At 53.1% G+C, this 13,229-nt stretch overlaps 1 protein-coding gene across 1 annotated transcript in view; it reads left to right on the top strand.

The window, feature by feature from the left end:
- Positions 1-2,466: 2,466 nt before the first annotated feature.
- The window catches only part of LOC149976071 (uncharacterized), a 14,555-nt gene continuing 3,792 nt past the window's right edge, over positions 2,467-13,229 (top strand). Inside the window, exon 1 of the mRNA XM_090204196.1 lies at positions 2,467-2,481. Coding sequence (XP_090060322.1) covers positions 2,467-2,481 — 15 coding nt within the window. The remainder of the gene's footprint in view (positions 2,482-13,229) is intronic.

The following is a 13,229-nucleotide window of genomic DNA, read 5'->3' as shown; positions in this document are numbered from 1 at the left end:
GACTGTGTGTGTAGATGTGGAATGCCAGACTGTGTGTGTGTAGATGTGGAATACTAGACTCTATGTGTGTAGATGTGGGATGCCAGACTGTGTGTGTAGATGTGGAATACCAGACTGTGTGTGTGTAGATGTGGAATACCAGACTGTGTGTGTAGATGTGGAATACCAGACTGTGTGTGTGTAGATGTGGAATACCAGACTCTATGTGTGTAGATGTGGAATGCCAGACTGTGTGTGTGTAGATGTGGAATGCCAGACTGTGTGTGTGTAGATGTGGAATGCCAGATTGTGTGTGTGTAGATTTGGAATGCCAGACTGTGTGTGTAGATGTGGAATACCAGACTATATGTGTGTAGATGTGGAATACCAGAGTGTCTGAGGCCTGAGAAATAGCCACACACAAATAAACAGAGGCTTGTCTTTCCCGGTCTCTCCCCTCTGGTTTGTATTAATCACACACACACACACACACACACACACACACACACACACACACACACACACACACACACACACACACACACACACACACACACACACACACACACACACACACACACACACACACACACACACACACACACACACACACGCGACTTCTTCCACTGAGATCTCAGAAGGTTGTTTATTATCTCTGCTCTCACCACGCTGCAGCTCTAATTACATTTACCTTCCATGTTTTTCTCTCCCCTCACTCACTCCCTCCTTCTCCTCTGGAGGTGTTTTTCTCTCCCCTCACTCACTCACTCACTCACTCCCTCCTTCTCCTCCGGAGGTGTTTTTCTCTCCCCTCACTCACTCCCTCCTTCTCCTCCGGAGGTGTTTTTCTCTCCCCTCACTCACTCCCTCCTTCTTCTCCTCCGGAGGTGTTTTTCTCTCCTCTCACTCACTCCCTCCTTCTTCTCCTCTGGAGGTATTTTTCTCTCCCCTCACTCACTCCCTCCTTCTCCTCCGGAGGTGTTTTTCTCTCCCCTCACTCACTCCCTCCTCCTTCTCCTCCGGAGGTGTTTTTCTTTCCTGAGCAACTTGCATTCACCAAGGGGTTGATGGCTGGCCGGGGGAGGTGGGGACGAGAGGGAAGAGGCGAGTGATAGAGGGTAGGTGGGGAAGTCGTAAGGAGAGTTGTGAGGTCACGGACAGGTTGTTTAGGCTCTACTCTTCTGTACTTTTATCCCACCTGTACTTCCTGCTCTGAAGGGGTGATCCTCTCTGAGTGAATCTCTTGCCTGATTCGCTACTTGATTTCCGTGGGAACTTGGGCACCCTGTGGTGCTCCACTAGCGATGCCAGCGGGAACCTCTCATCTCCCTCACCCCTCTGTTCCCTCACCCCTCTCTTACCCCCTCCCTTACCCCACCTGAGGGGTGTGTCACCCTTACCTGGGGGGTTCTGATCTCCTGTTCTTTGGGGAAGGAACTCAGTGGGGGGCCCTTCTCAGTCCCCACTGAAATCTGATTGATGCAGGCTCTGTGATGCAGTTAAGTTAAAGTTTGTGTGCGTGGGTTTGTGTGCACCATTGTGTGTTTGTCTGTGTGTCTGTGTGTGTGTTATTACTACTGAGCCACATGGGAATAAAAGAAGAGGGAAAGAGGGAATAGAGGAAAGGAAAGGGAGGGGATTGAAGAAAGGCAGCACAACAATCAAGATCACACCATTTCCCTTGACAATCAGGAGCCCTTCATCTGTAGGGAACATACACACACACACTCAACACGACTTAGCACTTTTTGTTTCTCACTTAAACTTATCTGCTTTGAAAGTTCATTTCTGTATGTGTGTGTGTGTTTGTGTGTGTGCATAGGCTGTGTTACGGAAAACCAAAAAATGTCCCAGTCTTGGGATTAGTGACCTAGCACTGCCAATCATAAGGTACTTATGGTACTGTGTACAGTATGTGTATACTGTTTGTGTGTAGGTCTGATATGGTAGTATGTAAACTGTGTGTGTGTGTGTGTGTGTGTGTGTGTGTGTGTGTGAGTGTGTGTGTGTGTGTGTGTACAGCAGTACATGACGGCTATCATATCAAAGGTCCAGCGACTGAGGATTACATTACAGCTGAAGATGGTTTGCACCTGTTTAGAAATCCAAACAATAGGAGGTGGAACATTATACTGTCACCAAAGGGGGAAATCCAGTGTGATACGCCCTGAGCTAGATGTGTAGTTTATATCTTGACTTTTACTATCTCTCTGACCTTTCATTCATTCTCTCTCTCTTTCTCTCTCTCCCCCTCTCTCTCTCTCTCTCTCTCTCTCTCTCTCTCTCTCTCTCTGTCTCTCTCATTCTCTGTCTCTGTCTCTGTCTCTGTCTCTGTCTCTCTCTCTCTTTCTCTCTCTCTCTCTGTCTCTCTCTCTCTCTCTCTCTCTCTCTCTCTCTGTCTCTGTCTCTCTCTCTGTCTCTCTCATTCTCTCTCATTCGCTTGTTCTCTCATCCGCTGAATATTTTGAGATGCCCAAAAGCACTAAAATGAAAGACAGGAGAGTGAGTGAGAGGGAAAAATAAACTTTTTATAACTTTTTACAACTTTCCCCTTCTGTTTAATACTAACCCAGACTCCACTCCCTCTTTCCCCCTCTCCTCTTCTCCCTCTCTCCCCTCTCCTCTTCTCCCCCTGTCTCCCCTCTCCTCTTCTCTCCCTCTCTCCCCTCTCCCTCTCCCTCTCTCCCCTCTCTTCTTCTCTCCCTCTCTCCCCTCCCTCTTCTCCCCCTCTCTCCCTTCTCCTCTTCTCTCCCTCTCTCCCCCTCTCTTCTTCTCCCCCTCTCTCCCCTCTGTTCTTCTCCCCCTCTCTACCCTCTCCTCTCCTCGCCCTCTCCCCCTCTCCTCTCCTCCCCCTGTCTCCCCTCTCCTCTCCTCTTCTCTCCCTCTCCCCCTCTCCTCTTCTCCCCCTCTCTCCCCTCTCCTTTTCTCCCCTCACTCCCATTTCCCTCTCTCCCCTCTCCTTTTCTACCCCTCTCTCCCCTCTCCCTCTCTCCCCTTCTCCCCCTCTCCCTCTTTCCTCTTCGCCCCTCTTTCCCCTCTCTCCCTCTCTCCCCTCTCCTCTTCTCCCCCTCTCTCCCCTCTCCTCTCCTCTCCTCCCCCTCTCCCTCTCTCCTCTACTCCCCCTCTCTCCCCTCTCTACCCCTCACTCCCCTCTCCTCTTCTCCCCCTCTCTCCTCTCTCCTCTCCTACCCCTCTCCCCCCTCTCCTCTTCTCCACCTCTCTCCCCTCTCCTCTTCTACCCCTCTCTCCCCTCTCCTCTTCTTCCCCTCTCCCCCCTCTCCCTCTCTCCCCTCTCCTCTTCGCCCCCTCTCTCCCTTCTCCTCTTCTCTCCCTCTCTCCCCTCTGTTCTTCTCCCCCTCTCTCCCCTCTCCTCTTCTCCCCCTCTCTCCCCTCTCCCTCTCTCCCCTCTCCTCTCCTCCCCCTCTCCCCCTCTCCTCTCCTCCCCCTGTCTCCCCTCTCCTCTCCTCTTCTCTCCCTCTCTCCCCTCTTCTCTTCTCCCCCTCTCTCCCCTCTCCTCTTCTCCCCTCACTCCCCTCTCCCTCTCTCCCCTCTCCTCTTCTCTTCTCCCCCTCTCTCCCCTCTCCCTCTCTCCCCTCTCTTCTTCTCCCCCTCTCTCCCCTTCTCCTCTTCTCCCCCTCTCTCCTCTTCTCCCCCTCTTCCCCTTTTCTCTTCTCCCTATCTCTCCCCTCTCCTCTTCTTCCCCTCTCTCCCCTCTCCCTCTCTCCCCTCTCCTCTTCGCCCCCTCTCTCCTTCTCCTCTTCTCTCCCTCTCTCCCCTCTGTTCTTCTCCCCCTATCTCCCCTCTCCTCTTCTCCCCCTCTCTCCCCTCTCCCTCTCTCCCCTCTCATCTCCTCCCCCTCTCCCCCTCTCCTCTCCTCCCCCCGTCTCCCCTCTCCTCTCCTCTTCTCTCCCTCTCTCCCCTCTTCTCTTCTCCCCCTCTCTACCCTCTCCTCTTCTCCCCTCACTCCCCTCTCCCTCTCTCCCCTCTCCTCTTCTCTTCTCCCCCTCTCTCCCCTCTCCCTCTCTCCCCTCTCTTCTTCTCCCCCTCTCTCCCCTTCTCCTCTTCTCCCCCTCTCTCCTCTTCTCCCCCTCTTTCCCCTTTCCTCTTCTACCTATCTCTCCCCTCTCCTCTTCTTCCCCTCTCTCCCCTCTCCCTCTCACCCCTCTCCTGTTCGCCCCCTCTCTTCCTTCTCCTCTTCTCTCCCTCTCTCCCCTCTCCTCTTCTCTCCCTCTCTCCCTCTGTTCTTCTCCCCCTATCTCCCCTCTCCTCTTCTCCCCCTCTCTCCCCTCTCCCTCTCTCCCCTCTCCTCTCCTCCCCCCTCTCCCCCTCTCCTCTCCTCCCCCTGTCTCCCCTCTCCTCTACTCTTCTCTCCCTCTCTCCCCTCTTCTCTTCTCCCCCTCTCTCCCCTCTCCTCTTCTCCCCTCACTCCCCTCTCCCTCTCTCCCCTTTTATAACTTTTACAACTTTCCCCTTCTGTTTAATACTAACCCAGACTCCACTCCCTCTTTCCCCCTCTCCTCTTCTCCCTCTCTCCCCTCTCCTCTTCTCCCCCTGTCTCCCCTCTCCTCTTCTCTCCCTCTCTCCCCTCTCCCTCTCCCTCTCTCCCCTCTCTTCTTCTCTCCCTCTCTCCCCTCTCCTCTTCTCCCCCTCTCTCCCTTCTCCTCTTCTCTCCCTCTCTCCCCTCTCTTCTTCTCCCCCTCTCTCCCCTCTGTTCTTCTCCCCCTCTCTACCCTCTCCTCTCCTCGCCCTCTCCCCCTCTCCTCTCCTCCCCCTGTCTCCCCTCTCCTCTCCTCTTCTCTCCCTCTCCACCTCTCCCTCTCTCCCCCTCTCTCCCTCTCCTTTCTCCCCTCACTCCCATTTCCCTCTCTCCCCTCTCCTTTTCTCCCCTCTCTCCCCTCTCCCTCTCTCCCCTTCTCCCCCTCTCCCTCTTTCCTCTTCGCCCCCTCTTTCCCCTCTCTCCCTCTCTCCCCCTCTCCTCTTCTCCCCTCTCTCCCCTCTCCTCTCCTCTCCTCCCCCTCTCCCTCTCTCCTCTACTCCCCCTCTCTCCCCTCTCACCCCTCACTCCCCTCTCCTCTTCTCCCCCTCTCTCCCCTCTCCTCTCCTACCCCTCTCCCCCTCTCCTCTTCTCCACCTCCTCCCCTCTCCTCTTCTACCCTCTCTCCCCCTCTCCTCTTCTACCCCTCTCTCCCCTCTCCTCTTCTTCCCCTCTCCCCCCTCTCCCTCTCTCCCCTCTCCTCTTCGCCCCCTCTCTCCCTTCTCCTCTTCTCTCCCTCTCTCCCCTCTGTTCTTCTCCCCCTCTCTCCCCTCTCCTCTTCTCCCCCTCTCTCCCCTCTCCCTCTCTCCCCTCTCCTCTCCTCCCCCTCTCCCCCTCTCTCTCCTCCACCTGTCTCCCCTCTCCTCTCTTCTTCTCTCCCTCTCTCCCCTCTTCTCTTCTCCCCCTCTCTCCCCTCTCCTCTTCTCCCCTCACTCCCCTCTCCCTCTCTCCCCTCTCCTCTTCTCTTCTCCCCCTCTCTCCCCTCTCCCTCTCTCCCCTCTCTTCTTCTCCCCCTCTCTCCCCTTCTCCTCTTCTCCCCCTCTCTCCTCTTCTCCCCCTCTTTCCCCCTTTCTCTTCTCCCTATCTCTCCCCTCTCCTCTTCTTCCCCTCTCTCCCCTCTCCCTCTCTCCCCTCTCCTCTTCGCCCCCCTCTCCCTTCTCCTCTTCTCTCCCTCTCTCCCCTCTGTTCTTCTCCCCCTATCTCCCCTCTCCTCTTCTCCCCCTCTCTCCCCTCTCCCTCTCTCCCCTCCATCTCCTCCCCCTCTCCCCCTCTCCTCTCCTCCCCCTGTCTCCCCTCTCCTCTCCTCTTCTCTCCCTCTCTCCCCTCTTCTCTTCTCCCCCTCTCTACCCTCTCCTCTTCTCCCCTCACTCCCCTCTCCCTCTCTCCCCTCTCCTCTTCTCTTCTCCCCTCACTCCCCTCTCCCCTCTCCCCTCTCCTCTTCTCTTCTCCCCCTCTCTCCCCTCTCCCTCTCTCCCCTCTCTTCTTCTCCCCCTCTCTCCCCTTCTCCTCTTCTCCCCCTCTCTCCTCTTCTCCCCCTCTTTCCCCTTTCCTCTTCTACCTATCTCTCCCCTCCTCTTCTTCCCCTCTCTCCCCTCTCCCTCTCTCCCCTCTCCTGTTCGCCCCCTCTCTTCCTTCTCCTCTTCTCTCCCTCTCTCCCCTCTCCTCTTCTCTCCCTCTCTCCCCTCTGTTCTTCTCCCCCTATCTCCCCTCTCCTCTTCTCCCCCTCTCTCCCCTCTCCCTCTCTCCCCTCTCCTCTCCTCCCCCTCTCCCCTCTCCTCTCCTCCCCCTGTCTCCCCTCGCCTCTACTCTTCTCTCCTCTCTCCCCTCTTCTCTTCTCCCCCTCTCTCCCCTCTCCTCTTCTCCCCTCACTCCCCTCTCCCTCTCTCCCCTCTCCTCTTCTCTTCTCTCCCTCTCTCCCCTCTCTTCTTCTCCCCCTCTCTCCCCTTCTCCTCTTCTCTCCCTCTCTCCTCTTCTCCCCCTCTTTCCCCTCTCCTCTTCTTCCCCTCTCTCCCCTCTCCCTCTCTCCCCTCTCCTCTTCGCCCTCTCTCTCCCTTCTCCTCTTCTCTCCCTCTCTCCCCTCTCCCTCTCTCCCCTCTCCTCTCCTCCCCCTGTCTCCCCTCTCCTCTACTCTTCTCTCCCTCTCTCCCCTCTTCTCTTCTCCCCCTCTCTCCCCTCTCCTCTTCTCCCCTCACTCCCCTCTCCCTCTCTCCCCTCTCCTCTTCTCTTCTCTCCCTCTCTCCCCTCTCTCTTCTCCCCCTCTCTCCCCTTCTCCTCTTCTCTCCCTCTCTCCTCTTCGCCCCCTCTCTCCCCTCTCCTCTTCTCCCCCTCTCTCCCCTCTCCCTCTCTCCCCTCTCCTCTCCTCTCATGCCCCCCTCCTCTCCTCCCCCTGTCTCCCCTCTCCTCTCCTCTTCTCCCCTCTCTCCCCTCTCCTCTTCTCCCCTCACTCCCCTCTCCCTCTCTCCCCTCTCCTCTTCTCTTCTCCCCCTCTCTCCCCTCTCCCTCTCTCCCCTCTCTTCTTCTCCCCCTCTCTCCCCTTCTCCTCTTCTCCCCCTCTTTCCCCTTTCCTCTTCTCTCCCCTCTCTCTCCTCTCCTCTTCTCCCCCTCTCCCCCTCTCCTCTACTCCCCCTCTCTCCCCTCTCCTCTCTACCCCTCTCTCAGCTCTCCTCTTCTCCCCCTCTCTCCCCTCTCCTCTCCTCTCCTCCCCCTCTCTCCCCTCACCTCTACTACCCCTCTCTCCCCTCTCCTCTTCTACCCCTCTCTCCCCTCTCCTTCTCTCCACTCCGGGGGAATGTTTGGGGCCCAGCTCATATTTTGTTTGCATAATGCATTCCTACACACACACACCTGCACGCACACACACGCTCGCACACACAGCATTCCTGCAGATTCTTTATTTATGTCAATATTTCTTTTGATCAGAGTCCGGTTTCCCTCGGGTACCCACTCACCGCTCCTGTGAGTGAAGGAAACCACCTGTGTGTGAGTGTGTGTTTGTGTGTGTTGTGTATGTGTGTGTGTGTATGTGTGAGTGTTTGTGTGTATGTGTGTGTGTGTGTGTGAGTGTGTTTATGTATGTGTGTGTGTGTGTGTGTGTGTGTGTGAGAGAGAGAGTGAGAGTGAATGAGTGTGTGTGAGAGTGAATGAGTGAGTGAGTGTGTGTGTGTGTGTGCGTGTGTGTGTGTGTGTAGGCCAGGGGCACCCAATTCCAGGGAAAGTTTACCGTCAATGAATATGGCTAAATGATTCCCTCACATGGTAAAGTACTTAGGTAAGGTGATCTGACTGGTGGCAGGGAATTGGACATGTGGCTCTGATATACACCACAGATGGCTCTACCTGCTCTATACACACACACACACTCCGCCGTTCTTCATGTTGGTGAGAGGAGGAGGCCAAGGTAGGGGATAGTAACACAGGGCGGTGAAGGTTGTGTGTGTGTGTGTGTGTGTGTTTGTGTGTGTGTGATAGCTTCTGCTAAAAAGTAAAAGGTGAACTCTAGCCTTCCAATAAGACACGCGCGTACGCACCCATGTAAACACACACTCATACCGGGTGCTTCAAGAGGTCACAGATAATTGTGTTCTGGGTCTGGTCTCAGAACACCTCCTCCTGCTCCTTCTGAATGTGTTCTGGGTCTGGTCTCAGAACACCTCCTCCTGCTCCTTCTGAATGTGTTCTGGGTCTGGTCTCAGAACACCTCCTCCTGCTCCTTCTGAATGTGTTCTGGGTCGGGTCTCAGAACACCTCCTCCTGCTCCTTCTGAATGTGTTCTGGGTCTGGTCTCAGAACACCTTCTCCTGGTCCCTCTGAATGTGTTCTGGGTCTGGTCTCCGAACACCTCCTCCTGCTCTCTCTGAATGTGGTCTGGGTCTGGTCTCAGAACACCTCCTCCTGCTCCTTCTGAATGTGTTCTGGGTCTGGTCTCAGAACACCTCCTCCTGGTCCCTCTGAATGTGTTCTGGGTCTGGTCTCAGAACACCTCCTCCTGCTCCTTCTGAATGTGTTCTGGGTCTGGTCTCAGAACACCTCCTCCTGGTCCCTCTGAATGTGTTCTGGGTCTGGTCTCAGAACACCTCCTCCTGCTCCCTCTGAATGTGTTCTCGGTCTGGTCTCAGAACACCTCCTCCTGCTCCTTCTGAATGTGTTCTGGGTCTGGTCTCAGAACACCTCCTCCTGCTCCTTCTGAATGTGTTCTGGGTCTGGTCTCAGAACACCCCCTCCTGCTCTCTCTGAATGTGATCTGGGTCTGGTCTCAGAACACCTCCTCCTGCTCCTTCGGAATGTGTTCTGGGTCTGGTCTCAGAACACCTTCTCCTGCTCCCTCTGAATGTGTTCTGGGTCTGGTCTCAGAACACCTCCTCCTGCTCCTTCTGAATGTGTTCTGGGTCTGGTCTCAGAACACCTCCTCCTGCTCCCTCTGAATGTGTTCTGGGTCTGGCCTCAGAACACCTCCTTCTCAATGTGTTCTGGGTCTGGTCTCAGAACACCCCCTACTGCTCCCTCTGAATGTGTTCTGGGTCTGGTCTCAGAACACCTCCTCCTGCTCCCTCTGGAGGTGTTCTGGGTCTGGTCTCAGAACACCTCCTCCTGCTCCCTCTGAATGTGTTCTGGGTCTGGTCTCAGAACACCTCCTCCTGCTCCCTCTGAATGTGTTCTGGGTCTGGTCTCAGAACACCTCCTCCTGCTCCCTCTGAATGTGTTCTGTTGTGCTCTCCACTATACAGTGATGTGGAGTTTCACCTTATTCTGTATTTTCCTCCTCATCACAATTAGTGTATCATTTTATTCTGAATTGATGTTTCCTGGGTGAGGTTTTGGGGACTAGTATAGGTGTTTGGCTTGGGCCTTGTTGAACAGGTTTTTAAATCCAGGTGTCGGCATATTCAATTCAAAAAAAGGCTGAATAATGTGGCTTAGATTCACTCTCAAAACTACTCAGCTCTCAAAGCTTGTTTAGCACAGCCGTTGTCCTATAATAGATCCATTGCTTTAGATATCGTATTTCCTGCAGTAAATCTGAAATGTTCACTATCGTCTGGACCTGGTACATCTTGAGGACTCCATTTAGACAACTCTGTCTCTCTGTGTGTGACGGTCTGACTGAGTGATGGCTAGAAAAGAGTGATCGCTGTGAGAGGACAGCCGGTTCCTGTCTGCTTAACATTTTTAGAAATACATATACCTCATTTAGCTAGGCCCCTGTGTGCATGGCCTCCACTCATCTATCTCTCTCTCTCTCGCTCTTTTTGGCTTGCCTCTCTCTTTTTCCCTCCCTCCATCATTCTCTCTAACTCTTTCTATTTTTCTCGCTCTGTCTTCCTCTCTTTACCTCTTCTCCTACCTTCCTCTCTTTTCCTCTTTTCCTACCTTCCTCTCTTTACCTCTTCTCCTACCTTCCTCTCTTTACCTCTTCTCCTACCTTCCTCTCTTTACCTCTTCTCCTACCTTCCTCTCTTTACCTCTTCTCCTACCTTCCTTTCTTTACCTCTTCTCCTACCTTCCTCTCTTTACCTCTTCTCCTACCTTCCTCTCTTTACCTCTTCTCCTACCTTCCTCTCTTTACCTCTTCTCCTACCTTCCTCTCTTTACCTCTTCTCCTACCTTCCTCTCTTTACCTCTTCTCCTACCTTCCTCTCTTTACCTCTTCTCCTACCTTCCTCTCTTTACCTCTTCTCCTACCTTCCTTTCTTTTTGCTGTCTATCTGTTTTTCCCTCTCTTAAGTACAACCGGGGAATGTGAACCTGATCTACAGCGAGGGTGGGGTGATGTATGGGTGGTTTTGATAGTTAGACACCCTCAGACGGCCACCCTCCCCATCTCTTCCTTCTCCCTCCTCCTCCATCCCACCACCCCCCTCTATCCCCTCCTCCACCCATCCAGAAACCCCCTCAGGAGCACTGTACTCTCTCGGCCCCCGTATCCAAATAATTAATCCAAAGCAATTACTCTCCTCCTTCATTTGTCCGTCCGCATGGCTAACAAAACATTTCTACACGTGTCCTCATCACTCCCCTTTAATTACGCCACCATTATTTATCACTCCCCTTTAATGATGCCAGTGTGCCTGTTTATCAGGCTGCCTTTAATGGAATACAGCACAGACATACTCACCGCTTTTTTTACTTCTCGTTTCCACAGAAAACAATTAGGAACCCGGGGAAAAGAGAGCGAGAGAATGAGAGTAAGAGAGAGAGAGAAGGAGAGAGAAGTGTGAAAGGGAAAAGAAGAGAGGATATTTAACTATTTGTTTCTCTTCACTACGTGGTAATCAGGGTGATGGGCTGGAATTCTGTTGGGCTTTTCTAGTGACTGCAGAACGCTTCCTGAAACTTCCACAGTTCACACTTAGAACAAACACACACAGAAGCACGCTCGCTTACATACTAACACACTTGCATGCAGAAACGTACACACTGAGATCAAACACACCTCCACAACAGCCCTTTGTGTTCAGTAACCATGGTAGCTGTCAAGTTTAATGCCTAGCAACATGAGACCATGAAACAAATTGTTGTGTGCATGCACTTGTTTGTACGTGGGGGAGGCAGTGTGTGTTTCCTGTGTGTGGTAATAATGGGCCCTGTTCCTTTTTGAGTAATAATGAGTCATCTATCAGCGGCTAACTGGTTAGGACGGCCAGAGACCCAGAGGAGAGGGGAGAGGGTCGGGGAATCACACCTAGCTAAAGTGTCTTTCTCCTGGATCCACTTCTACCAGCACTGTGCTGACCTGGGCTGGCCTGGGAGCAATCTGCAGCTGTAAAAGTGTTGCCACACATGGGGCAGGCAGCTGGCTAAAACACACACACACACAGTCAGGTCTATGCGGGTCAGGGTGGTTGGGTGTCACACCCTGTCATTCCAGATTAAGTTATGCAAAGTGAGACGGTCGGCCAGCCAACCCCCAGGGCTTAACGAGCAGGAAACACTAATTGGGTCGGCCCGCTGATTGCCATAATTGCTACTGTGTGTGTGTGTGTGGGGGGGGGGTGGGGGGAGTGGCAGGGTGGGTGTGTGGGTGGGTGGCAGGGTGGGTGTGGTGTGTGTGTGAGTGTGTGTGTGTGTGTGTGTGTGTGTGTGTGTGTGTGTGTGTGTGTGTGTGTGTGTGTGTGTGTGTGTGTGTGTGTGTGTGTGTGTGTGTGTGTGTGTGTGTGTGTCTGTGTGGAGGCCTGGTCAGCCTGATACAGAGACGTGAAAGCATTCAGCACAGGAGAAAGAGAGGAGGAGAGGAGAGAGAGAGGGAAGAGAGATGGGGAGAAAGAGAGAAGAAGAGGAGAGAGAGAGGGAAGAGAGATCGGGAGAAAGAGAGGAGAAGAGGAGATAGAGAGGGAAGAGAGATGGGGAGAAAGAGAGGAGAAGAGGAGATAAAGAGGGAAGAGAGATGGGGAGAAAGAGAGAAGAAGAGGAGAGAGAGAGGGAAGAGAGATGGGGAGAAAGAGAGAAGAAGAGGAGAGAGGGAGGGAAGAGAGATAGGGAGAAAGAGAGGAGAAGAGGAGATAAAGAGGGAAGAGAGATGGGGAGAAAGAGAGAAGAAGAGGAGAGAGAGAGGGAAGAGAGATGGGGAGAAAGAGAGAAGAAGAGGAGAGAGGGAGGGAAGAGAGATGGGGAGAGATAGAGGAGAAGAGGAGATAGAGAGGGAAGAGAGATGGGGAGAAAGAGAGGAGAAGAGATAGAGAGGGAAGAGAGATGGGGAGAAAGAGAGGAGAAGAGGAGATAGAGAGGGAAGAGAGATGGGGAGAAAGTGCTATACGACCAGAACTTAACATTGTCTCCCACAGTACATATCAAAGCGGAAGTGTGTTTGTTTTTCTTGCACTAGGTAATCCAGTCTGAATCAAACTTACTGCCAATATGAAACTGTTTAATGTTCCTACTCAACACTACTCATCTGATGAACAATATGAAGAGGTGCAGTTATTGAATAATCCTTATGTTATTTGCTGCTGTATTGTTTCAGTCTTTAGTTGGTGTAAATTCATGAGCCTTGGTTTCATGCATGTCAACATCAGAAGCCTCCTCCCTAAGTTTGTTTTACTCACTGCTTTAGCACACTCTGCTAACCCTGATGTCCTTGCTGTGTCTGAATCCTGGCTCAGGAAGGCCACCAAAAATTCAGAGATTTCCATACCCAACTATAACATATACCGTCAAGATAGAACTGCCAAAGGGGAAGGAGTTGCAGTCTACTGCAGAGATAGCCTGCAAAGTAATGTCATACTTTCCAGGTCCATACCCAAACAGTTCGAACTACTAATTTTGAAAATTACTCTCTCCAGAAATAAGTCTCTCACTGTTGCCGCCTGCTACCGACCTCCCTCAGCTCCCAGCTGTGCCCTGGACACCATTTGTGAATTGATCGCCCCCCATCTAGCTTCAGAGTTTGTTCTGTTAGGTGACCTAAACTGGGATATGCTTAACACCCCGGCAGTCCTACAATCTAAGCTAGATGCCCTCAATCTCACACAAATCATCAAGGAACCCACCAGGTACAACACTAACTCTGTAAACAAGGGCACCCTCATAGACGTCATCCTGACCAACTGGCCCTCCAAATACACCTCCGCTGTCTTCAACCAGGATCTCAGCGATCACTGCCTCATTGCCTGTATCCGCTACGGAGCCGCAGTCAAACGACCACCCCTCATCACTGTCAAACGCTCCCTAAAACACTTCTGTGAGCAGGCCTTTCTAATCGACCTGGCCCGGGTATCCTGGA

Source organism: Oncorhynchus mykiss, chromosome 17 (genome assembly GCF_057628025.1).
Source record: "Oncorhynchus mykiss isolate SJ-2025 chromosome 17, ASM5762802v1, whole genome shotgun sequence".
Taxonomy (NCBI): domain Eukaryota; kingdom Metazoa; phylum Chordata; class Actinopteri; order Salmoniformes; family Salmonidae; genus Oncorhynchus; species Oncorhynchus mykiss.
This window is presented reverse-complemented; position numbering and strand designations above follow the sequence as displayed.